This window comes from Hippocampus bargibanti, linkage group LG04, assembly GCF_051943395.1.
Source record: "Hippocampus bargibanti isolate YZ-2025 linkage group LG04, ASM5194339v1, whole genome shotgun sequence".
In the NCBI taxonomy this organism is placed as follows: domain Eukaryota; kingdom Metazoa; phylum Chordata; class Actinopteri; order Syngnathiformes; family Syngnathidae; genus Hippocampus; species Hippocampus bargibanti.
Genome location: NC_142737.1, coordinates 24,898,851 through 24,925,731, shown reverse-complemented (window position 1 = coordinate 24,925,731; position 26,881 = coordinate 24,898,851). Strand labels below are relative to the sequence as shown.

Sequence of the window (26,881 nt, the reverse complement as noted above, 5' to 3'; positions counted from 1 at the left end):
AAAGTGAGTTGGCAGCCAAGTAACACTATGAAAAAATAGGGTATTGATGAAGACAACTCGAGATATTTCTATTGTAGATTCCGGGTACTTCGTTTTATTAAATGAACAAGTACAAAACAGAATACAGTATACTAAAACGTAATTTAAGACGCTGCACCACCGGTCAGCCATTTAGGTGTCCAAGCACTAATCTGTGGCAAGGATGTGTTCACGTGGCAGAATTCACCCCCTCGGGTGGCACGTGCCCTATCAAAGCAATCACATATCAATAAACGTCTCCTTCGGGTTACATTAAGATAGTCCCTGTTATCTCTGTGCATTAGCATTCACAATACACACCCATTAGTGTTACGCGTGGGTAATTGCTCTTGGTGACAAAATGGGCACTTTCAATGGGTGTGAATTCGCACACATTGAGATACTCAAACAAGCACGTGTCCAATGTAATGATCCATATCAATTAAGGTTATTCTACCACATGGCATTGTCATACTTTGCGTAGCGCAAATATTAAAGCAATGGGTTGAGCAATACTTTGCAAACATTTCAGTGGGTAAAAAAAGTCACAAATAAAGCAGCTAGCACAACACGTCAGCCACGTGAAAGTAACCCGAGGATATAAACATGCACAGGTGCCCGTTTATTACATGAAGAAAGTTAGAATTACCTGGCGTGAAGTACAGCGTAATTGTGTTAATAGAAATTTCACTTGCAGCTTTCTGTCGTCAAAATGAAAAAGGGGTAATGAGGAAAAACGGCGAGAAGCCAGGCAAAAAAAAGAAGCCTCAGGTTAAAAAGGTAAAGTAGTTTTCGAGGTCAAAATGTGCGTCTAAACGCTCGTGGAAAAACTTGGCAATAGTCGACACCGAGGTGACAAACCAGAGGGAAGAAATAAGGAGCCAAGTGAACCACTGGGAGGGAATGGGGGCGTCGGGGAGTCTGAGGGGTCATCTTTAGCAGGCTTGAAGTCATCAGTAAATTATGGGCTGGAGTTCATCCAGATGAGGGAGGACGAGATGTCGGTCATGTCAGTCAGTCAGCTGTACACACGCGCACCCACAAAATATATATATATATATATATATATATATATATATAAACTACCAAAAATAAACAAAAAAATAACACACATATTTCTGCATTACTATTGGTACTGCTCACAGAGGGGAACAAGCAGCTTCTGCATTTGACAGATTTCAGATTTCAGCCAGCCGAACTGCAATCTATCTAAACACAAAAGATGGCCAGACTAATTAGCTGCCCCTTACAATAAAAAAGTATGGTCCTTTCATAATGATATTATTTGTGACATAAAAGTGTGGTGTCTGTCACGTAAAACTCATGTCCACGGATGTCATTAAATTTCAGAATTAAAAGCCACGTGTTTTGCGGTTTGAGAGATAGACACAGTGATTCCAAAGGTTTACGACCAGTAATACCAGAAGGAAAGTTTCGACGACAGGTAAAACTTTAATACCACAACAATGTAACACAAACAAAAGGCAGGCAAAAAATGTGAACCTATTTGTTCTAGTAGTCGAACACACAACAGAACATTTTTTTTCTCTTTTTCCCCGCACAATTTAAACATCGCAACCACAAGCAGATTCAAGCACTGGACCAAAATATGATGGTCGACAGGAAGGGCTGGAGGATTTTTTTCCTCTCCCGGGGCTGACCAATACATAACGGGGCTGACAAAAAAATAAAATGTATTTTCGACCATCAAATCAAATGCTGGAAGGACTTAATTGGGGCCACGCAGGTTTCTGACGGGGTTACATTACCCCCTATCGACGGTGTAGCGCCAACACTGATGGTCGACTGCTTTCGGATCAGTTACCATAGTGACAATGAGGCGTGATTACTGTGCTCAATATAAACGGGTTGGCCTTTTTCAAAATCCATTTACGGAAAACATTATTCACATTATTGTGAATGATGTTTTTAAATGTAACATTTCGCTTTGCTAGACTTTAATGAGTATGCACACATTTTTGCCAGGGGGAAATCGATGTGCAACTTTGAATGATGCAAAAAAGAAAAGGACTCTCACAAAGAGGCAGATGTAAAAAAGAGATGACAGAATGAAAGGCACGCAAATGGTTCTGCTGAACTTCAACTGGGGTTCAGGGTGGTCACATGTTGACACCAACAAGCTAATACGTGGACATTTCCAACTCGTTCCCATTTTAAAACTTCTGTTAAGAGTGAAACGTTCCTCCCCATTTTATTTTTTTTTTTTTTTTTCAAATAAGCCCACGTTTGAGGGAGTATTTTGTAGAACACATGCTCCTGAAAACATATTTTCAAAACGCAACAAATTTGTAGGTTGACTCATTTTTCTTGAGCACTGTTTTGTTCTCATGAAGATTCCAAATAAATATGGGTAGGTAGTAAAATACACATGGCTAAACTACAAGTGATGTGTTTGAGGGCATATTGTGGGACGCCGGCCAAGTACATATTTAATAAGTCAATTATTTAATCATCCTGGTTTTTTTTTCTTTTTTTCTTGGAGAGGAGGAAAATATTATATAGATGATCAACTGTATCTACCATTGGGTTAACTTAGATTTCTTCAGCGTAATACATCAAAATAGTTACACCTGCGCTCATGCACCTCTGCAAGACCTGAGAAGAAAAGAAGCAATTGTATACTTAATAATGTTGTAGAAATCGCCATGGTGTAAAAGCATGTGAGACAGGAAAAAGTAAAACCGCACTAACTGACTGTGAACAGTTTATGGTATATTCTTCTGCCAGTCTATATGAAACAAACATTAAAATGTAATTTGAAACAGATTCTTTTCTTACAGTGTATTGTAGGTCTTCAAATAGGTATTTGAAGACCTACAATACACTGTAAGAAAAGAATCTGTTTCAAATTAGATATCAAGTAGACAGGATGAACATAATACAAACATTAAAATGACCAAGCAAAGCACATAACTGAACAGGGGAGGACGATATAGGAAAAGGGAATAGCAAGACAGTAGCGGCCAGGATTTCAGGGAAACAAATAAAACGATGGATTCAGTGATTGCAAGAGTAATAACAAGGGATTCTAAAATTGATTCTATTTTCGTCTAGATTTAAAGGACAACCGACGTCACTTTTTTGTTTCTTAACTGACATCAGAAAAACGTTTTATAGCATTTAAAATACCCAAAACAAGCAGTATGATATTTTTATTCAAATGCAAAACACCAATAAAAATGACTTAAAGTGTCCAAAATCTGCAAAAAATTGAGCTGCGAATTGGGCATTTTCAGAAAGTCCCGCCCCCACTTCGTGACGTCACGCCAAGACGTCTTGCATTGCTGAAAAATCTAAACAATGGCTTCAGATTCGGAGAATATGCTTTCTTGTTCCACATCCAGTTATATGATTCAAATAGTTCTGAAGAGGAAAGTATACAAGTTTGCAATCGATTAAAGAATTGTTTTCATGTCATTTTGAGGCAAACGGGCGGGAGGGAATGTCGCACCCAAAAATGGCGACCAGCTCCCGTGAGGAATGAATCAGCCCGTTTCCACAGGCTGATAAATTCCTTCCATGGAGCTTGGACGCCCTCTTCTGGCGGCTTTTGGGTGCAACATCAAGGTTTTCAGATAAACAGTACAGCAAAATACATTGACGTCATGAAGGACTGCTACAATGTGTCTTTTTGTCGGTCAGGGGGGGGGTCCTTTCATGACGTCACGTACGGACTCATCATCAACTCAAAACCAAGACTTCCTGAATATTCAGCGCGAGTCTTAAAACATAAAATATATCTATATGCGGTGGAATCTTTGTAAAATACGTTCAGTAGAAGTCATTTGAAGCCATTTTACAAATTATGGACACAACTTGTCCGGAGACGTCGGTTGTCCTTTCAGATAACATTGCTCTGGGCGCTTGGAATGGCTTAAATGATCAATAAACATTAGGTTATATGACTGCATGAGTCGTATTGGGATGAGCTTGGATCGTGAAAAGGCTTCCGTTGTTGCATTGGTTTCAAGCTTTTGATGACTGTTGGTAATTTGTTACTACAACGAGTCCCCAAATTGTGGGGATAAAACCTGTATATACGTAAAGACCCAGCCCCCATGCAAAAACAAAAAAAAAAAACATCATCACATCACATCATAACCCTCCTCACAATTCCAAGGATGTTTGGTCCATTGAGAGCAGAAGTGGTGTTCTTATGTCCGGACCTGGAATTTGCCAGCCTTCGTCATGTACTTGATGCCTTTGAAAGGTTTATACTTCTCCCCGTACATGTCCAGGCGGTTCACCTTCAGCCCTGTTCAAACAAGAGCATATGTTTTCATGAAAATTATTAGTCGATATAGTATGAGAATCTTGGTATGACACAGTGCCATGAAACAACAATATGCCCCATTCTCAAATGTTTTATTATTTCCGCAGTTTTCTCACGTTAACATTCAAGATTATCAAACAAATACGAATATCAAAATTCTATCAGTCCAGTAAAGTGTAGCGTGGTCAAAATCCGGAGTTGAATCCAATTGAAATGCTCAGACATTACACTGTAAACCCGAACAGTACTACTGACTTAAAGTCATTGAGGTCAGTCAACTCAAAAGCCGATTTTTTGTTTCAAAAACTGAAACGTTTTGAGTTTTTGAATGAGTCCTGCGTTTTTAATTTGCAGTAGATCAATACTTTTGAGTTCATGGCAATCGTTTACTCAAACATTTTGAGTTCACGGCAGGAAGCTGCGTGATGACGTCACTGCGTGCTCTCATTGGACGCCATTTGAATTATCAACGGCTGAATCTGGCAGAGATTCGGATTATTTATTTTAAATTAGGGTGGAAAGACAAACAATCGTATTTAATATACTATATACAGTAAAGTCTCGTTATATCGATATTCAAGGGAGTCCGAAAAAATATCGATATAACCGGGACTATCGATATATCCGACCCTGTTTGCATGTAATTTTCTCCGTGTGTGCATAGAAATAGTATCGATATAACCGGGACTATCGATATATCCGATATCGATATAACGAAACTTTACTGTATCAATTTGTGTATTTATGTAAGTACATTATTCATTATTTAACTTATTTGCTTGTTTGTTTGTCTATTTAAACATACACACGCACACACACGCACATACACACACATCACATCACACATATACATACATATTGGGAAAACAGCGACTAACCTGACATTTTAGGGGCCCGAGAAGCAAGGTTAGGGGTGCTCACTTATAAATGGATACAACCTTATAATCATTTGGTCAACAGCAAAAACAAAACAAAAAAAACCTCCAATGGACTAAGAGAAAAAGAACATTCCAATTGCAGATTTCCTGCTTAAACAGGTGTGAGTCGATGAAAAATGTACATGTGCTGTTTCAAATTTCCGTGCGTGCATAGAAATAGTATCGATATAACCGGGACTATCGATATATCCGATATCGATATAACGACACTTTACTGTATGTATACTACAAGGACCCAGTGTGTCAATGCTGTAGTCGCTCCACAGGAAAGGAATATTTTGGAATGTCCGTTTGGGGCATGATATCCGCCGCTCGAGCCAAGGACTTCTCCTAATGTTACAAGCTCTTCTGTGGTAAGTAGGAATGTTTCTTAAACGTCTCTTGTTTTTTGAAAGACACAGCAGGGTTATTAGGAGAATTGTACTGCGAAGGTTTGTTTGGGCGGTGGTGGAGTAATATCTATCACGGGGTGTTGCGAGTTATGTTTGTGTCCGCGAAGGTTTGAGAATAATAGTCAAATGGGTGTTAAATTAAGTTTTATATGAACTTCAAAAGTTATAAGGGTCACCCGAAATCCACCACACAGATGCTGCAACGCCAGCAGGTTGGTGCATTGAGTTAACTTTGTTTTAAACGGCAGCACAATAAATCATGCTAATTCAACGTGCAACTGTTGTGCTGACGTTTTAAGAAGGCACTAAGTAAATATAATGCTAGCCAAATGAAATATCACTCTGTACAATTGGTGTAGTTTTAAATGGTCATTCATGTGTAAACATAAAACTTTTTAAATGTATTTTTGAAACTGTTTGAAACCATTTTTCAAACTGCAAACACCTCACTGGCTTGATGGCATCATTTAATCTGGTAAATTATATTATTTATTAAATTTAAAAAGTAAACATGGATCAAGGTGTTTTATTACATTAAATGATTACATTTATTGTCTGTTTTTTCTATTCAACCTTTTAGCCCCAGGGTGGAAATTGAGTAACACCACCATTATCTAAGGTATGTTTACATTTTTATTAATGCTACATGATTAATTACCCGAATCATATTAAAAATAATACACGTATGTATTTTTTAATATTGAACAGAATTTTACCTAAACTTAATTCTCCATAGGCCGCTCTCTTGGGTTTGAGATGCTGAAGACAAGTACTGCAATGTTAAGGTCCTGTCGCTTTCCCCAAATTAAAACTTGGCTTTTATCTCCTCTTACTTTTGATAAAGAACAGCATGATATACACGAGACGCAGTCTGGCCCTTAGTGCTCTCCACACATACCTACGAGAAGATGACTCACAGTTCTTCAAAACATGCAATGTATGTATTGCCCGACTTAACACAAATGTCTATTGATGTATTTTGCAGTGGGAAGAGGATCCAGACATTGAAAACATTCCTGTCGCACTTCTCTCCGTGACAACTGACAACTCGCACCATCTTGTTTAACCCCAACAGCATTTCTGTTGTGATAGAAGATGGCATTATTGTGAGATGTCTCCCCAGGTTGGCTGATACACACTTCCTCTTGTTTGGTTTAATGTATGCACTGCATTTAGATTCTCCCCAAAAAATAATCCACACATTCACCTTCATTCAGAAAATACTGCTGTGTCTTGATGATAACAGACCACTCAAACCACGCCTGCTAAGTTTAAAAAATGCTTTGTTCCGCAATATTGAAGGCTCCAGTGCCTCCAATATTACGGAACAAAGCAACCCTGGATAAGTAATTTCATAGTTTTACTCTGCTTTGTATACCCAAACATTGATACACTGTTTGTGACTGATTTTCTATTCATAATTTGATGTGTAAACCTGGATTTCACCAAAATGTCTTTTTTCATTTCATGAATACTGTTTGTTTTTAGTAAGTTTTACTTTGATTTGCACCTTATAACGAGTACATTGAAATGTATTCTCTTGTATTTATTAAAGTATATGCTTGTCAGAGAATTTATTTTTAACAGAACAGCAGAGTATAATGTGTTGTTTTTTCTGCTTTGTTGTTGTGTTTATTTCACATCTTTATCACAATGTTGTGTTAATTACTAAAAAAGAACTGCTCAGGGGTTTATTTGTTGTTTTGGTACGTGGACATGCTGTGCATTTGATACTGTTATCATGAATGTTTTATCAAAGGTTGTTTTAAACCTCAATAAAAAATGTGCACTAAAACAGACATGTGAGGTGGGTTTTTGTTTTTAGACATAGAAGGCAAATGTAAGTACAGTATACATGAATATATTTTTTCAGGCAACATAAATTTGAGTTGGTTACGCTTAAATATGAAACCTAATTTTTACTTAAAAATTAAGATAACAAGAAAACATTAGAGTAAACTGAAAGTTCATTCAAACTCATAACATTTAAGTTCAGTCAAACTCATAAAATTTATTTCCACTACTCAAAAATTTTGAATAAACTGTACTCAAAAATTTTGAGTAGTTTACTCAAAAATTTTGAGTAAACTGTACTCAAAAATTTTGACGTAATCAGTTGCCATAAAAGTTTTGAGTACTTTCAACTTGTTGGGTTTTACAGTGTACTTCAAAACGGATATTCATGCATCAAAACCCTCCAGCATTGCTGAATTTCAGCAAATCTGTCAAGATAATTTCTCCACAGAAGTGAGAAAGATTTATTGCCCCCCTCTCTCGCTCCTTCATCCCTCCTACAAATGGAGAAAGAAAATTACAGTGGGGCCTTGGCTTACGAACTTAATTGGTTCCCAGACAGAGTGTGTAAGGCCAAAATTGTGTTTCCCAAAAATAATTTTCCCATAGGAAACCATTAAAATGAGAATAATCTGTTCCCAGGTCTCCATAAAATATAATTTTCAACTAAATAAGCCTTAAAACTACACACAACATATATTATTCTATGTATAATAAATGTGCTATTGTATTGTAATGAAAGAAATACACTGCACAGTATAATAAAGTCACTTTACTGTATTTACATTTGTGATGGTCGTTCTTCTCTTCTTTTCCTTTCGGCTTTTCCCCTAAGGGGTCGCCACAGCGAATCAATGTCCTCCATCTATCCCGGTTTTGTGCATCCTCTTCTCTCACACCAGCTACCTTCATGTCCTCTTTGACCACATCCATAAACCTCCTCTTCGGTCTTCCTCTCGGTCTCCTGCCTGGCAGTTCAAGATCGTTGATCGTTGATGGCTCTTAATTGACACCTGTTGCTTTCTGACTTGTAAGGTCTTACGAAACTGAGGCATCACATTATCATTCATCATGTTGATGATTCTCATAGCCACAGTCTTTTCTGGATGGAACTGTTCAATAAAAGCCTGCACATCCCAAATTCTTCCATGCTGCTTTCAAGGATCGAAGGGTAACATCATGCCAAGCCTTTTTTATCAGCGAAGCAGGCGGCAGAGACGGAGGTGTTGGCAGCGATTTTATTACAACAAAAGACGCGAGTCCGATGGTACCACGGACCCAACAAAAGCAGGTGGGCTGGGGCGAAGCAAACTCATGTGCTGGCAAGTCCAAGACACTAGAGAGGCGCGAGGTGACGTAATCATGTCACTGGTGAGGTGACAGCAACTCGTTGAAACGTCCCAGTATCGGTGATCAGGGAATTGACATCAGCTGGCGCCCCAAATGTCAACTCGCACGTGACAATTTCAGTGTCATTATTCACGTGAAAGCATCGACTAAATAACGGCTTTGTGTAAAGCTTTTAGGCGAAGGACGGTAGCAATGGTGGACTTAGCGTACCGGGCTCTTTATTTGTAGAATGGTAGTAGAAAGTTACTCTCAGGGAAGTGGCACACAGTGTGGGAGATGTGTCAGGCTGAGATTCACATGACAGCCACGGTGCGCACATGTGATGCCACAAACGCTACCTCGTTCGTGTTTCTCTATGATCTCCTTCTTCTCCTCGACTGTAATTTTGTTTTGTGTCTTCTTCGGCTGAACACGAGCTTGTGGTGGGGTCTTTTTCGGTCCCATAACGGCAAAAGTATCGTTGAAGACGATCGACGTGTGCACTCATAGAAAGGGGGTGTGGAAAGGTAGGCCGGCTGGGACGCTGTTCGGTCGTCTGCGTTTGTGTTCTTCCGCCGAAGATTACTCCGCCAGCCGTGGTGGGGGATGTGTATCGCGAAAATAGTGCGTATGCCAAGGTTTAATTTTCATAAATGTAACGTTCGTAAACCAAAAAGTTCGTAAGGCAAGGTGTTTGTAAACCGAGGGCCCACTGTACATCTGGTCGCATTTAGGTTAGGTTTAAAAACACATATAAAATAATAAACTGGGTTGGAATAGCAATTGTTTGTTGCAGTAGTAATAAATCTTAAAACACGTTTTCAAATCCCATCTCAAAATCCACATAGTTAAAACTGCATTCTCAATTTAATCTCCTCTTTTATTATTCATCATTTTATCTGTGGTTTTATTGTTCTTGTGTTTATGACTGTAAAGTGTCATTATTATCTCGGTGTCCTCCATCTTCAGAGGTTTGACTCGCATGTTTATTATTATTATTACAAATCAATTGAAAATGAATAATTACTTTTACGCCACCCAGTGGATGCTATGCATCAGTACCAACATTTTGCATCAGGAGGGTGTCAGCTGAGGAGGATTTGTGTGTGATCAAGGCCATATGATTGAGTGGAAGCCTAAAGGACAACGGACCTCACTTTTTTGTTTCCTAACTGACATCAGAAAAACGTTTTATAGCATCTAAAATACCTAAAACACGCAGTATGATATTTTTAGTCAAATGCAAAACACCAATAAAAATGACTTAAAGTGTCTAAAAAGTACTTCAATTTGAAACCGGAAGTGGACAGTTTCAGAAGGTCCCGCCCCCATGTTCGTGGTGTCACAGCTAGACGTCTTGCCTTGCTCAAGAATCAAAACAATGGCTTCAGATTCGGACAATATGCTTTCTTGTTACTCATCCAGTTATGAATATGATTCAAATAGTTCTGAAAAAGAAAGCATACATGTTTGCAATCGATTAAAGAATTTATTCCGTGTCATTTTGAGGCATCAGGGGTGGGAAATGTCAAAAAAGGCAGAAAATGGCGACAAAGCCGTGTAAGGAATTAATCAGCCTGTTTCCACAGGCTGATTAATTCCTTACATGGAGCTTTGTCGCCCTCTTCTGCCTCTTTTTGGTCCTACATGACGTTTTCAGACCAAAGTACAGAAAAATGCATTGACGTGATGGAAGGACTGCTACAATGTGTCTTTTTTCGGTTAGGGGCGTTCCTTCAGTGACGTAGGGTGAGGACTCGTCACCAACTCAAAAACAAGACTTCCGGAATATAGTCTTAAAACATAAAATATAGCTAGATGCGGTGGATCTTTGTAAAATACGCTCAGTAGAAGTCATTTGAAGCCATTTTACAAATTATGGACACAACTTGTCCGGAGACGTCGGTTGTCCTTTAAACTGAAAATGCGTTTATTGCACACAAATGGAATAAGTCCATGTGTGTGTGTGTATGTATGTGTTTGTGTGAGTGAACCTGAGATGGCCATCTGTTGGATTTTGAACTGGATGTTGATAGTGGGATTCTCATCAGGCTTGGAAGCCCCCGCCTGAAGACTCATGGTTCCTTTCAAGTTGGGAAGCTTCTGAGGGTTGATCTTGCCCACATCCCAGGTCAACAACTGAGCAAAATGAATGTCCATGTCGCAGCATGAATGGGAAGCATTACTAGACAGTCTCAGGAACCCCTTTCCATGCAAGAGGACACTACACACATAGTTACGGTGAGTACCTTTGTGACTGGGTCAAAGGTGTATGTTCCTTGGGAGGGGTTAAGATTGGCGTTGAGAACTACCCGAGGAAGTTGACTGCTGACTAGGACCGACTCCACAGCCTTGCCCATGGTCTGCTTGGGGCCAAGTGTCAAGTCGAATCGCCCCTGGGAGCTTCCTTCGCGGAATGTAATGTTGTGCTTGACATACACTGGAATTGCTACAAGGCTAAAAAGGTGAGAAGATGAAAACACTCATATGATGTCATAAATGTCACAAGAATGACATGAGAGGGAGTCCTTGATTTATTTGTGACTTATGTTCCTATGGTGGCAATTTGACCCACATTTGTACATGAAAGTAGCGGAATGCGATCGCAAAGTTGGAAAGTTGGAAAACTCGTTGAGGCCATAAAACTTATTGAGGCCATAAACATTAAACAATCCAAATAAAAACCAGTAAGTATGGTAGTAACTGAGTATGTCATCATGTGCCCTGTGACAACATACACTTATTCCACTGGCAAACTTGTTCACTGCATGCCATTGGTAACCGTGAAACCTGACATGATGGGAAGACCATAAATCAAGGACCCCTGTACTTGAGATATAGCTACTACTTTGTGACATGAACAAAGAGTCTCTAAACACCAACTTCTGAGAGCTGACATGATAGGAAAGTAGCCGGAAGTTTCCATCAGGAGGGATGAAGGAGAGGATCCGCTCAGCCTCCCAGCGCTTGAATCGAACACATGGATGAAAACTGACATCATCCAGCAGCCGAGGGTTCTGAAACAAGGGAGAAAGGGGCGTTTTCCGCTTTTTTTTTTCATAAAAAAAAAAATGCTGGCGAACGTGAACAAACTTTCACAAATATTCTATATTCCACCTTTGCAGTCCCAAATGTTCGGTTCTCAGTGGGATGTGGTCTATTGGAGACTTTTCAGACCTAATAACTAACATTTAGTTCACCGGTTGGAAACATTTCCTTTCACACGTCTTTCTATTTGGATGCGATTAATAGCTTGCAAGTCCAAGTGCCCCAGTCTGATGTCAATATCCAATCAATCCATCTGTTTGCATATAGATTTCATACAGAAGTCATACAGAATGTTTAGATTCACAAAACACATGAAACAATATGCAGAGGCCCAGAATGTATGTACATAACTCCTGGATGAAGTGACGCGGAAGGAAACAAAAGTACAAAAGAAGACTTATATTGAATATTCTTAGTTGGCCTGATTTGGGCCTATATTTGTCTCACATTGGGGTAATGTCTTCATACCCATTGATTTTAGGAAGGGAAACATCTACGAGTCTCCCACAATGTGGCATGTTAATACCATTGGCTACTCTGTTCAGTTAGATAGTAAGATTATAGCAAAATTTGTTTTACCATTAATATGACTCATGACCTGTATTACCTAAGTGGCTCGCCTTTAGACCTTCTTTGAAGGTCTAAACATATTACAAGAACTGACATACATTTACGACTTAAAGATCAAGTGCGCAGTAATATCAGAAAATCTAGTTTCTGGGGAGAAATATTATCAAGAAAACTGTTATTGTGAGATACCAAGTCGGACACGAGAAAAACTGCATTTTCAAGGCGCATTTTTCAAATGAAGGTGGACATTGTGAGGAGTGGCCAAACGCTGAACCTGGCAAGCATGTTTCCAACCTGGTTCAGGTTATTTACAGAATGTACTTGACTCGTAATCTATAAATAGTGAAGTTCCATGGTATTTCAGAATCAGAATCAGAAAACCTTTATTCGTCCCACAATGGGGACATTTTCAGTCCACAGCAGCAATTGAAAAATAACACTGTCTGTTCCTATGGCCGCCAAGTAAGTCAAATACAGTGGGACCTTGGCTTACGAACTTAATTGGTTCCCAAACAGAGTGTGTAAGGCGAAAAGTGTGTATCCCAAAAATTAATTTCCCGTAGAAAACCATTAAAATGAGAATAATCCGTTCCCAGGTCCCCATTAAACATAATTTTCTACTTTTTAATTTTGTAAGCCTTAAAACTACACAAAATATACCTTATTTTATGTATAATAAATGTGCTATATTATTATGATTAAAGAAACAAACTGTATTGTACAATAAAGTCATTTTATTTACCTTTGTGATGGTCATTATTGGCTTGATGGAATGGAGTGTCCGGTTTACTCAGTATTAAACACTTGATGAGGAACATAGGCTTCTTTTACCATCTTGAGGAAAGATCCCTTGTAGGTGCTTTCTCTGTGATCATTGTATCTTGTTCATCAATTGTGATCTGTTTAGCTGGGTTAATAGCTTTTTGCATCAAATGTACTGATGACTTGTGGGGGTTATTTGTGGAGCCTGATTGATGGGATATTTAACCTTCCAGTCTACACTCTGCTTTTGAACTATCAAAGTTGAAATGAGTCCAAATTTCACTATTTTCTATCCATTTTCTCATCATTTTACTTGTTTTTTCCCCTTTTCTTTTTTTGTTTCAAGCTCTGTCCTCTCCCTTTCGTGTGTGTGTGTGTGTGTGTGTGTGTGTGTGTGTGTGTGTGTGTGTGTGTGTGTGTGTGTGTGTGTTTTCTCTCTCTCTCTGTCTGCCTGTTTCTTTAATGTTTAACCCTCCCACACACACACTGTTGGGTTCTTGACCAATCACGTGGCTTTAACCGAATACGCCATTTTGTTTTTTGGAGAACGGCCTCACTCTCTCTCTGTCTGTAACCCAATCCCCCACTGCTGCGTTCTTGACCAATCACGTGGCTTTAACCGACGACTGGGGGTGGGGAATAGAGGACAAAAAAGTCAGCTGCCATTTCCTTGTTTGGAGAACTGGCTCATTCACGAACGACACATCACTCATTGTGGCAGCTCCGTTTGTATCCCGAAAAATAGTTTGTATGTCAAGGTAAAATTTTCATAAATGTAACGTTCGTAAACCGAAAAGTTCGTAAGCCAAGGGGTTCGTCAACCGAGGTCTCACTGTAGTTAAAAAAAGGATAAACAACCAATGATGTAGCTCAAGTAAAAAAAAAATCATCATTACAGTATAATTTTGGATAAAAACATTTGTCACTACATCATATACAATATGTAATACTGTACAACGGCCTTGCTTGTGTGACATAATAACATATTTTTTAGCTGTTCCACAAATTAGTTAATTGTGTGATACAGGAATCTTTGAGCAAATTCTATCATGTTTAAAGCTCAAGGTTCATGAGTTCAAAACTCATGACAAAAAGTTAGCGGACTCTGAAAAGTTGCCTGCCCAGCCATAAAGTTGCCTGCCCCATTTTTCACAACTTGAAACACAATAAGACGACTAATCGAAAAAAAAAAACATTGTTGCAAAGTATTAAGGATTTTTTTAATTAAGGGTGTACCTACCACAAATGCTCCCTTGTTTAATTTAACGTAAATATCCATTGCTGATGATTTTGCTCCAGTTGTCGTTTGTCCATACACTGTTGGTCATGTTACACAATGCAATTTTTGCGTTGCGTCGTCTGCTACAAGCCACATGAACTTCTCTTTCCACTATGCTTTTATTAATAATAATGAGACATTTAATTTCTAAGCGCCTTTCAAAACTATCAAGGACACTTTACAGTCATGGGATAATGTACATTTACGTTTTGTAGTGTCATACATTTTCTTCTTTTGAATCTTTCTTCTGGGGCTGAGGTTCTGTGCATCTACTTTGGAAAATGATATGCAAATACACTACCTTATAACACTCGGGAAAGTCTGGAAGCACTGACAAGGAGGCTTCTGATTGGCTGCCGTGCCGAGTATGCAAATTGTCGAACAAACCGGTTTGTTTTCTTCCTTCAGCGAATGGTATTCGGTGAAATTTTAACCCGGATCCTTTCACAAAACGGTTCGTACAGCCAACAACCCCACACAGACTTTCATTCATCACAACCGAAAATGAAACGCATAAGCTTACAAAACAATGATTGCACTCACTGACAACTTGTGTTTATTTGGCTTTCTGCCTCATGGAAGTTAGCGGCCGATCACATGATCATAACAAATGACGTCACGCTGGCATCTCCTATAATGCTCTGGAAAGTCTGCAAGCAGGAAGCAGACTTCTGATTGCCTGCCGTGCCGAGTATGCAAATTGACAAACGAACCGAAATTCAGAAATTTCCAAACCGAACGAAGATTTCGAAATCGGATTTCGAAATCTTTGTTCAAACGTTTGGTTTATCGAATAAAGCAAACATTTGATTTGAAATAAATATTTCTTTTTTTTTCTTGAAGAAGTTGTCAGCCACCCGGGCAGAGATGTTTCGTAAGTTGTACGACCAACGTAAAAGTTGCACGCCCCGGGCGTCCGGCCAGGCGTTATTTCATACGCTGTTTAAAGCTGTTTAAAGAAGGATTTTGAAGTCCACAGACATCACGGCAAAGCAACTGATGCAAATGTGTCCCGAGTGAACACCCCTATCGTGTGTGGTTTGGAGCCATGTAAGCCAGTATCATCGGGAAAAAAACACCTAAATGTATACATATTACCGTTATTTTCTGCTCATGAATGTTTCCATCAAAACTGTCTCAAGCCATTTCAGTTATTATGTCAGTTTTAAATCACTTACCATAAATGACAGTGTGAGGTCAGGCATGCCAGTAAGTTTTACGCAGGCATCAATGACTCCCTGGATTTCCGCCGTTATTGTGGAACCTGATTGTGGGCGCGAGGCAGAAAACATTTATATTTTACGAAACAGGTTGCTTATAGAAGCCATCAATGCCCTCAGAGCGTTACCTGATTTATCAATTATGGCGTCTATCTCCTCCACCACATCAAAATAGGCCTCATTGTTGGTGTATTTGACACCTGTGCGTCGCCATGGTACCACTGACAACTGGCCAGTGGGGAGTTGTTCACCCACATTGGTGCTGCCTGGGAATTAGTCAAACAAGATTAGTCTGTACGGTGACCCAGACTGATTAAAAAAAGCTAATAGTTGATGAGCATGGTTTTGTGATGAATATTACACTAATTTGATCAAATCAGGCTTCCAGACTGCTCCAAAATGGTGCCCAACTGTTCCTGAAATTTGAAACAGCACATGTACATTTTTCATCGACTCACACCTGTTTAAGCAGGAAATCTGCAATTGGAATGTTCTTTTTCTCTTAGTCCATTGGAGGTTTTTTTTGTTTTGTTTTTGCTGTTGACCAAATGATTATAAGGTTGTATCCATTTATAAGTGAGCACCCCTAACCTTGCTTCTCGGGCCCCTAAAATGTCAGGTTAGTCGCTGTTTTCCCAATATGTATGTATATGTGTGATGTGATGTGTGTGTATGTGCGTGTGTGTGCGTGTGTATGTTTAAATAGACAAACAAACAAGCAAATAAGTTAAATAATGAATAATGTACTTACATAAATACACAAATTGATACAGTAAAGTTTCGTTATATCGATATCGGATATATCGATAGTCCCGGTTATATCGATACTATTTCTATGCACACACTGAGAAAATTACATGCAAACAGGGTCGGATATATCGATAGTCCCGGTTATATCGATATTTTTCGGACTCCCTTGAATATCGATATAACGAGACTTTACTGTACATATGGATGGGTGGAGAGAGAGAGAGATGCAGAGAGAGAGAGAGAGAGAGAGAGAGAGAGAGAGAGAGAGAGAGAGAGAGAGAGAGAGAGAGAGAGAGAGAGAGAGAGAGAGAGAGAGAGAGAGAGAGAGAGAGAGGGTGAGAGAGAGAGATTGGAGCCCTGTATCAAAGTGGACTTGGTTACACCAAACAATATTGACCCGGGGAAAGTTGTTCAACTCCTGAATGGACATTAAACATTAAAAAAATTATGAAACTAAATGAAACCTAAATTGTTGGGCATATCTATTAGCAACATGAATACTTTATAACCTGCAGTGGACTTCCAAAAGTTTGAAACTTAAATAAGAAAGTACTCTCAAGCTATGAATTTGAGTCACTTCAGAGGAGCTTCAACATTTGTGTGTCAGGATGCATTGCAACTACCTGTAATTCATAAGCATAAACATGATGGTATAACCATTGCTATTAACTAAGAGCATCTTTGAAACAAATATCATCAATCCATCCATTTTCCAGACCACGTTATTCTCATTAGGGTCGCGGTGGGTGCTGGAGCCTATCCCAGCCGTCTTCGGGCACTAGGCGGGGGACACCCTGAATCGATGGCCAGCCAATCGCAGGGCACACAGATACAAACAACCATTCACGCTCACACTCACACCTAAGGACAATTTTGAGTGTTCAATCAGGGTGCCATGCATGTTTTTGGAATGTGATAGGAAACTGGAGGTCCCAGAGAACATGCAAACTCCACACATGGAGGCCGTAGCAAAACACGAACCGGCGAACTCCGCACTGTGAAGCCAGCGTGTTTATCACTCGATAGCGGTCCGCTCTGATACAAGTTTGACATTGAAAATGCATTCAGTCCTGTAATTCTGAATAGGCTTTTCTCCCCAAGCTACCCTCAACCGCCACCCAACAAACATTTTTTTGAAATAATCCTACACATTGTACCTGTGATAGTGTTGACCATTGTGCGGAGAATGGTGGGAGGCTTGATCAGCTCTTTGAGGATGTTTGACTCTGTTGCCAGTGGAAAGCCATTGTCCAACATCTCTTCAAGTAGTTCATAGACCACGACCACGTTGTCCTTGATGGCAGCCTCTGTGCACACACCAAAGTAGTCCTGTTAAAAACAACACACATTAATGGTTATAACTTTTGCAGTGTCAAAAACAACAATTGAACTTCAGCACGCTAAATTATTCAACGAAAAAGAGAAGACACGACAAGAACCTGAAATGTGTCGACGACTCTGTGCAGGAACTCAATGACAAAGAGTGGCGGCACCTCACTCTGTATGACTGCCACAAAGTAGATGCGGTGTCTTAGAACATTGATAAGGTAGTGGTGAGGGGTTGGGATGACAGGCGGGACGTTCTCCGGCTCACTGGCACGTTCCTGGGCCTCAAAGAAGTAGTCGCATACAGAGCGGCTCACCACACTCTTCCAGTGCTTCTCCAGGAAAATGTCTCCTGAAGAGTTGACCAGGAAGAGACTGTGGATCATCTTGACTGAATGCTACAAAAAGTCACATAAAGTTCACAGAGGTTAAACTAGACAGTGTTGTCTAATCAGTTACAGTGATTACATTTGTACATGAAAATAAAAATTGAGAGAGACCTCAACGTGATGATTAATGAGCCCTGAAAACACGTAATAAATGCGCAGTTTGATACTTGTGTACAGGGTATCTTACCTTGATTGAAAAAAATAAGAGAATCTCTCAAAATATTGTCAAGTCATGATTTTTTTTTCTGAAACCCTCACATACGTTTTTTTTAACTGAGCTGAGGGCTGAGTTTAGCTTTTGGCTGTGGTCTTGGTGGGTTCACACTTTGCGTGTGATACTGCATTTCAAAATGATGGATCGAATTGTCTTCTGTGAGATTGCATTTTTTTTACATTCTACTCCTATTCTTAATTTTTTCACAACTTTCTTCTGGACTTGTATTGTGTATTTGTTGGACTTTGTGATGCTTTTTATCTTAATTTCTTTAACAGACCTCTGAGACTGTTACAGAGTGGTTATACTTTGACTGGTTTACACACAGGTGGCCTTAATTTTGATTTCTCATCAGCATTATTTTAGGTCAATATTGGGAACCCCTGGAGTCAATGTGAAGACAAAAGGTGGTGAATCATTCCATACATGCTACATTTCAGTTTTTACAAATGTAAAACATAAACAAAAAAAAAAAATACAATAAATAAACAGATGGATGGATGACTGACTGACTGAATGAATGAAGCTTTTCAGACAAAACTTCCATTCCACTTCACGACTGTGTCTCACTTGTGTTAAGCAGATTCCTTACTTACAGTAAGTAAGTTGTGTCTCACTTGGTCTGAATTCTTCACAAACAAATATATTTGAAATGTGGTGAGGTCTACTGTAAGGAGGGGCTAATACTTTCAATACAATATTTGTGAAATGTTGTGTCTTTGATTAATGTGGGTTAGTACATTGGGGGGAAGTGTATGAATAATGTACTGAATAGGTGATTCTGGGACAATTGCATTTAGACAAAAGATACTTTAGCCGGATGACCCAGATCATACTGGTTAGAATCACAAAGAAAAAAAATATTACGACATTAAGTTGTAATTACTAAGAAACCAAATGTAAAATGAGTGACAGAACAAAATAATTATGATTGTTTTGTCCTTAACATTTTGTGTGACACAACACCTCATTCAGCCAACTCTGAATCACCAGCGACGAGGGGAAAATCAAGAAAATAAGGACCCGACACCTTCACTAACATTCTGATCATTCCTTAGTTGCCACAAGTAAACCTCCACCCAGCAACCATCAACTCACATGACATTCTGTGCAGATTAAATCAGTTTACCATTGCACCATCAATGTTTGTGATGTGTTACATTGTATTGTTGTTATTAAATGTGACAATATATCATGTGATCGATTAAGCATGAGATATTTTCTTTCCCATTTGATTTCGGCGAGAAAAAAATACTCTCAATATTCACTGCCTGAGAAATTAGCATATTAATTTCTAGTTGAAATAAAAAACAACAACAACAGTTACACATCCGTTAAAATTAGGTACAGAAGAAGATAGTCGTAGTACTATAGTTAAAGAGGTGTGGTCATGGCAATGGATTTCCGTTGCAATAATTATTGTTACTTTGGCAGCTCATCAGCACGGTGAAGATGACGATAGAAACCCAATTGAATGCGTATCATGCGGACGAGCAACGGATCTTGAACGATCTTGAGTGACGGGAGAGAAAAAAACCAACCCACTCGAAAGTATAATTAAACGTTTTTCATTGTTAGACAAAATTACAACAAACATGCCGACAGCTTTTTTTGTAATAAGTCATCACCCTCATCCTTCTCAGTGTCTCGTGACAAGGAAAACGTCACCCATAACGAGAATAAAAACACGTAAAAACAATAATTTCCCAGCAAGTAGGAGATTGATGGTCACAAAACACTTACCAAAGGTAAATTTTACGCCGCGCTCTCGAATTTCACTATTTTTTCATTGAAATATGAACCTTCCGTTAGAAGGATCATCCTCTGGTGACAGGAAGCTGAGAAAAACAGCCAACCGCAGCCTGAGCAAAAAAATCCGAATCCCGCCTTTTTTCGCAGTCATTGGCCAAGAATACGGAAATTGTCTACGGGACACCCTGTTGTGATTGGGCACCAGCGTCAGGAGGCTGACATTTTGTTTCTTATGTTTTCATTTTGTGGCGTTCATTCACCAACCAGGAATAATAATCTTCTTTTCCTTTCGGCTTTTCCCTTCAAGGGGTCGCCACAGCGAATCAGTAACCTCCATCTTCAGAGGTATGATACGCATGGTTGTTTTGGCCAAGCTTTTACGTCGGATGCCCTTCCTGACACAACCCTCTGTATTTATCCGGGCTTGGGACCGGCACAACAAGACTTATGTCCCTTTGTGGCTACAGAACAAGCAACTCGCTCAGTAAAAGGAATAATAATAATATTAATACACTTTCAAAACTCTCAAAGACACTTTACAGTCACGTGCCAGCATTCACTCTAACCGGAAGTAACACCAGCGAAGTTATGAAAGGAAGAGGAAAGGAAACAAAGAAGTAGAAAAACAAACTTAAAGGACAACCAACATCTCCGGACAAGTTGTGTCCATAATTTGTAAAATGGCTTCATATGACCTCTACTGAGCGTATTTTACAAAGATTCCACCGCATATAGCTATATTTTACGTTTTAAGACTCGCCCTGAATATTCCGGAAGTCTTGTTTTTAAATTGGTGACGAGTCCGTACGTGACGTCACTGAAGGAACGCCCCTGACCGAAAAAAAGACACATTGTAGCAGTCCTTCCATCACGTCAATGTATTTTGCTGTATTTGTTTGGTTTGAAAAGCCCGTGTCGCACCAAAAAGCCGCCAGAAGAGGGCGACCAAGCTCCATGGAAGGAATTTATCAGCCTGTGGAAACGGGCCGATTAATTCCTCACAGGAGCTTGGTTGCCATTTTCTGCCTCTTTTTTGGTGATGCATTTCCCCCCAATGTTGCCTCAAAATTGCACGGAATAAATTATTTAATCGATTGCAAACATGTATGCTTTCCTCTTCAGAACTATTTGAATCATATTCATAACTGGATATGTAACAATAAAGCATATTCTCCGAATCTGAAGCCATTGTTTTGATTCTCCAGCAATGCAAGACGTCTTGGCGCGACGTCACGAACGGGGGGCGGGACTTTCTGAAAATGCCCAATTCGCAGCTCAATTTTTTGCAGATTTTGGACACTTTGTCATTTTTATCGGTGTTTTGCATTTGAATAAAAATATCATACTGCATGTTTTGGGTATTTTAGATGCTATAAAACGTTTTTCTGATGTCAGTTGGGAAACAAAAAAGTGACATCGGTTGTCCTTTAAATACACGAGCTGCTGGAAATCATCATCAACTGCAGGCAACTGGTAAAAAAAGAATGCATCATGGTCGTAAAAGCAGCAAAAATGCCAAATAACATGAAAACAAATACCACCAAAGACGTTTTCCATTTCCCTCACATGTGTCTATCCGTCCAAATTCCATGTATGTGGTTGTGTATTTTTTGATAACAAATGAAATTTCGTGATACCCTATAATATAGGGTATACAGGGCCTATATATTACACTGTATACTATGCATATTATAGGTATACAGTGTATAGGTGTCAAGACGCCCCTGGTGGTAGTAGTGTCGTTCGTGAACGAACCAGCGTTTTGAAGTGAACAATTGCAAGCGGCTCTTATAAGGGAGCTGCTTCAGGAGCCTAGTTTTTCTACACCTTCAGTTGAAGCCGCACATGATTGGTCAAAATCCCGAGTAAAAGACGGTCAAGTGTTTTACAAGCAGGCACGCAAGTACACACGCACACACGCACACGGACACACACACGCGCAAATGGGAATTCCCATTTCCCGCCTTTTTGGTGACGTAAAACACGAGGTTTATTCCGCCAGACAAATGAATGCTCATTAGACACGAAAGAGGAAAAATCCCATTAGTTGAATGAAGTCAGTAAAACAAATAAATGAATACACAAATAAATAAAATAAATATGATAAACTGCAAAAAGCACACAAGACCACCAAATAGACTCTTCCCACCTTCAAATCCCATCTCAAAACCCGTCTATTTTCAGTATAGCTCCCTCTCTTTTTTTCGATTTATAATTGTATTTTATTCATAATTGTATTTTATTTATTATTGTATCTATGCTTTTCTGTGACTGTAAAGTGTCATTGAGAACTTTCAAAGGCGCTTGAAATAAAATGAATATTTATTAAATAGAAATACATAAACGACACATGCACAAGGAGTACAGTACTTCCCTTTCCTCGCACATTTTTTGATGTATCAAAACACCAATGGCTTATACGTCCCCGACAAATCCACGCTACTCAGACACAGGGAACCTCTGAATCTCATATCGGATCGAGGCCCAGGTTAACGACAACTACCATCGGTGCTGTTGACCGACAGGGTGCCGGTGGAAAATGGACTACAGTTGGTCGAAGAAGCAGAAGAGGGAGATGTGCCCTTAGGAAAAGAGAGAAATGGAACGCCAAGAGTATAGAACTGAGAGTAGGCCCTTTGAATGTAGAAGCAATGACAGGAAAAGGTAGAGAGTTGGTTGTCATGATGCAGAGGATGAAGGTAGACATAGACCAGGTGGAAAGGGAGCAAGGCTCGAAGCTTAGGGTCAGGGTTCAAGTTCTTCTATCATGGTGTACACAGAAAAAGAAAAAAGGAGTTGGGCTTATCTTGGACAGTGACGTGCAATCAGGGGAGGCAGGTGAGGCCGTGCCTCCTGTCATCATGGAAATATCAAATGAAAAAATAAATTAAGCAGTTATATTTATTTAGTGACTTGTACTTTAAAGTTCTTTTCTATTTAACTTCACCATGTTTGTTTTTTTTTCAAAATTGCGAAATTTTCACATTTACCGTTCAAATACTAAGTAAAGATGAGCGGTGAGGCGGCAGCCGGCTGAGCCTCACCATGTATTGCGCAATCACTATGCTAACTGTGCTGGTTTGCTCTGCAGTGAGACTGCATTGCTGTCCCTCTGCATATCGCTATTAAAGTGTTCAAAAGCCTTTTGTACATGAATTAAATGTCTACAGTTTAGCTGGTGTATATAATGTAGAGTCACTTTACATTATAAACACTGTACTACAGTGTTTATTTTAGTTTATTTTTATCAAAACTGTGTGCATAGGTGAGGCACACAGTTCTCCTGCCTCATGACAGGGGGCGCTGGTGATTACAGATTCTTCTTGCGCCTCCTTGGCTGCAGAATAATAGAATTAGTGAGAGCAAGCTACAGTAAACAGTTAGCAAGTTAAGTGCAACCATCCAGTCATTTTTTTCATGTTGCTTGGCCTTATTTTAAGAATGGAGGATTACATATCTAAATTGAATGAAATGGAGACTTTTAAAACTGAAGAAAGATAAGGAAGGCTTCTATTCTGATGTATAAACTCTTCGATGGTTTTATCGATAAAACTTATGGAAATGCGTGCTGATTTTACTTACGATCAATATTATAAATATTGTAAACAAATACGGAATGTCTGCATTTCTTGATTGATATGCCTTCTTTAGAGGCCAATAAAATGATTCAGCATAAAATTTCTTCAAAAATCAAATTTTCAGATTGTGGTACAAAAAAGGTTAAGAAATGATTTTTCATATTAGTAATTTGTTTTATATAATTTTTCAGTATTTTTGGAAGTAAATTAATTGAAACGACAACCGACACCATTTTTTTGTTTCCTAACTGACATCAGAAAAACGTTTTATAGCATCTAAAATACCCAAAACACACAGGATATTTTTAGTCAAATGCAAAACACCAATAAAAATGACTTAAAGTGTCCAAAAACTATACTTCAAAGGTGCCGACCCCTTGTTCGTGATGTCACGCCAAGATGTCTTGCCTTACTCGAGAATCAAAACAATGGCTTGAGATTCGGAGAAGATGCTTTCTTGTTACGCATCCAGTTATGAATATGATTCAAATAGTTCTGAAGAGGAAAGCATAAATGTTTCCAATTGAATAAAGAATTTATTCCGTGTCATTTTGAGACATCTGGATGGAAATGTAGCACCCAGAAAATGCAGAAGATGGGGCCAAAGCTCCGTTGGAAATGGGCTGATTTGTCTGCTGGGAATTTGTGTCAACTAGTATCAAATAGCAGTCTTGGTGAAACACAAAACGATTCACCATCACATTATTTATGTGTTTTACTTCTAATGTCGCCATCAACACAGATCAACATGAAGTTTTCACACTAAACAAAGTACCGCAAAATGCATTGAGGTGATGCAAGATATGTCCTTTCTCGGTCAGGCGCGTTCCTTCAGTGACGTGACGTGAGGACTCGTCACCAACTCAAAAACAAGACTTACGGGATATTCAGGGCGAGTCTTAAAACGTAAAATATAGCTATTTGCGGTGGAATCTTTGTAAAATACGCTTAGTAGAAGTCATTTGAAGCGATTTTACAAATTATGGACACAACTTGTCCGGGGGCGTCGGTTGTCCTTTAAGCAACAACTAAAAAAACTAAGGATCCATTTGGGAGCCGATTTGTTTGGTGAGGTGATCCAAAATACTCTCTAAAAATATTCAAATCACTAATTACAGTAAAGTCTCGTTATATCGATATCGGTTATATCGATAGTACCGCTTATTACGATACTATTTTCATTTCCCTTGCACATTTCTAGTCTTTTTATGTATAATTAGTACCGTTTAGTACGATACCCGGTGATTGCGATAATCCGGTTATTACGGTGCTCCTTTTCATCCCCCGCCGGCCATTTTTGTTGTTTATATCGATATATCCGTCGCGCCATTGGTCAACTTGGTCACGTGTCTTGTTACGTGAGCCGCCATCCGTCGCGCCATTGGTCGACTTGGTCACATGAGCCGCCATCGGTCGCGCTATTGGTCGACTTGGCCGTGTGACTTTGTCACGTGACACGCCATCGGTCGCGCCATTGGTCAACTTGGTCACGTGTCTTAGTTACGTGTCATGCCATCAGTCGCGCCATTGGTCGACTTGGTCAGGTGACTTGGTTACGTGCCCAGCACCCGTGTAGCAGAGCCATTTTCATTTTCAGACGCGAGCTCGTGTGTAGCAGACGAGATTGAAGTGTTTGTGTTAAAAGGTAAAAATGGGAAGCAGAAGAAGATTGATGACTTTTTTAAATTGTATACATAATACAGTAAGATGTAAGCGTTGCAGTTTCCCTGTTGTGTTATGTACATGCCCACTGTACTGTATATGAATGCAATCGTTTTTTGCAACAATGTTTCTTGTTTTGTCTGCTGAAGCGCGATGATTTTGAAAATTATTAGCATTCCATACTGTGTATTCAAGGACAGCCGATGTCACTTTTTATTCAAATGCAAATAAAAATGACTTCACGCCAAGACGTCTTGCATTGCTTGTGAATCCAAACAATGGTTTCAGATTCAGATAATATGCTTTCTTGTTACACATCCAGTTATGAATATGTTTCAAATACACTGTAGTTCTGAAGATTAAAGCATACATGTTTACAATCAAAGAATTATATGTGCCATTTTGAGGCAACATTGGGGGAACATCTCTCACCCAAAAAAAAGGGAGCTAATGGCCAGCTCCGTTTCTTATATGGCGCTTGGCTGCCCTCTTTTGGCGGCTTTTGTTTAATGCAGTTCGGCGCAGGATCAGATATATCGATAGTCCCGGTTATATCGATATTTTTTTCGGACTCCCTTGAATATCGATATAACGAGACTTTACTGTAGTACAAAATCCGACTTCAACAGACAGGACGGCGGAAAAAAATCATTGGCACCGCCCTACCCACTCTCGAGGACTTGCACACTGCAAGAATCCAAACTAGGGTGCGGAAAATCCTACTGGACCCTCCGCACCCTGCCCACCACCTTTTCCAGCTACTCCCGTCATGCAGGCGCTACCGATCCATGCGCACCAAATCCAGCAGCCATTTAAACAGTTTCTTCCCCCAAGCTATTAACTCGATAAACAGTCGCCCAAATGGAACTGTCTAGTGCAGGGGTCGGGAACCTTTTTGACTAAGAGAGCCATAAAAGTAAAATATTTAGAAATGTTTTTCAGCAAGAGCCACACGCACACGCGCACACGCACACACTTTTCAACAAAATATCAGAATGCATTATTTAAAATAACTTTGTGATAGTACTCACTATTAACATGAATGGTTTTCCGTTCCTCGTGTTTGGTAAAAATCCAGGAAAACGATCGGAATGAAATTCAATTTGCCGGTCCAGAGGCGAAGTTACTGCTAGCTCGCCTGCACACGGTTCATAAGCTTCCACACTTGCTATCTGCAAACTACTTCTCGCAGAAGTATGTCAATGCTAACGTTAACATGGGGCTTGTTAAAATGTCACTGATATTCGACTGTTTCATCGATGGTATTGTTTCATTGCAAATTAGAATCAGAACATTTTCTCTCCTCTAATGCTACGGGGCAATCACGCTGAAGTGCACTAATTGGGCTCAAAGGGGCGTTTACCTGTTTCAACATGACGGCCACTTTCATCCAATCAACATGGCGCTTTCGGCCATTGTAGGTCAGTGTCATCCAATCAAAATTGCGCTTTCCGCCAACTGCAGCCCCAACGGGAAATGAACGGCGAAAAAAAAAACGACGAAACGAAAAACTAAATACATATTTTAGTTTTATCGGCGAGCCATATGCAATCATCAAAAGAGCCA

At 39.5% G+C, this 26,881-nt stretch overlaps 1 protein-coding gene across 2 annotated transcripts; it reads right to left on the bottom strand.

The window, feature by feature from the left end:
* Positions 1 to 1,143: 1,143 nt before the first annotated feature.
* Positions 1,144 to 20,170, bottom strand: ap3m2 (adaptor related protein complex 3 subunit mu 2). Of its 2 annotated transcripts, XM_088994830.1 has the most exons (10): positions 20,067 to 20,170; positions 17,834 to 18,118; positions 17,552 to 17,723; positions 15,773 to 15,910; positions 15,603 to 15,688; positions 11,649 to 11,782; positions 11,015 to 11,222; positions 10,760 to 10,904; positions 4,151 to 4,294; positions 1,145 to 2,634 (listed from the first exon to the last, which is right to left on the bottom strand). In XM_088994830.1, the coding sequence occupies exons 2-9, from the start codon at positions 18,104 to 18,106 to the stop codon at positions 4,194 to 4,196; spliced, it is 1,257 nt and encodes a 418-aa protein (XP_088850956.1). In that variant the 5' UTR covers positions 18,107 to 18,118; positions 20,067 to 20,170; the 3' UTR covers positions 1,145 to 2,634; positions 4,151 to 4,193. The 2 variants fall into 2 exon arrangements, with proteins under 2 accessions (XP_088850955.1, XP_088850956.1); XM_088994829.1 differs by having other exon boundaries at positions 1,144 to 4,294.
* Positions 20,171 to 26,881: the final 6,711 nt, after the last annotated feature.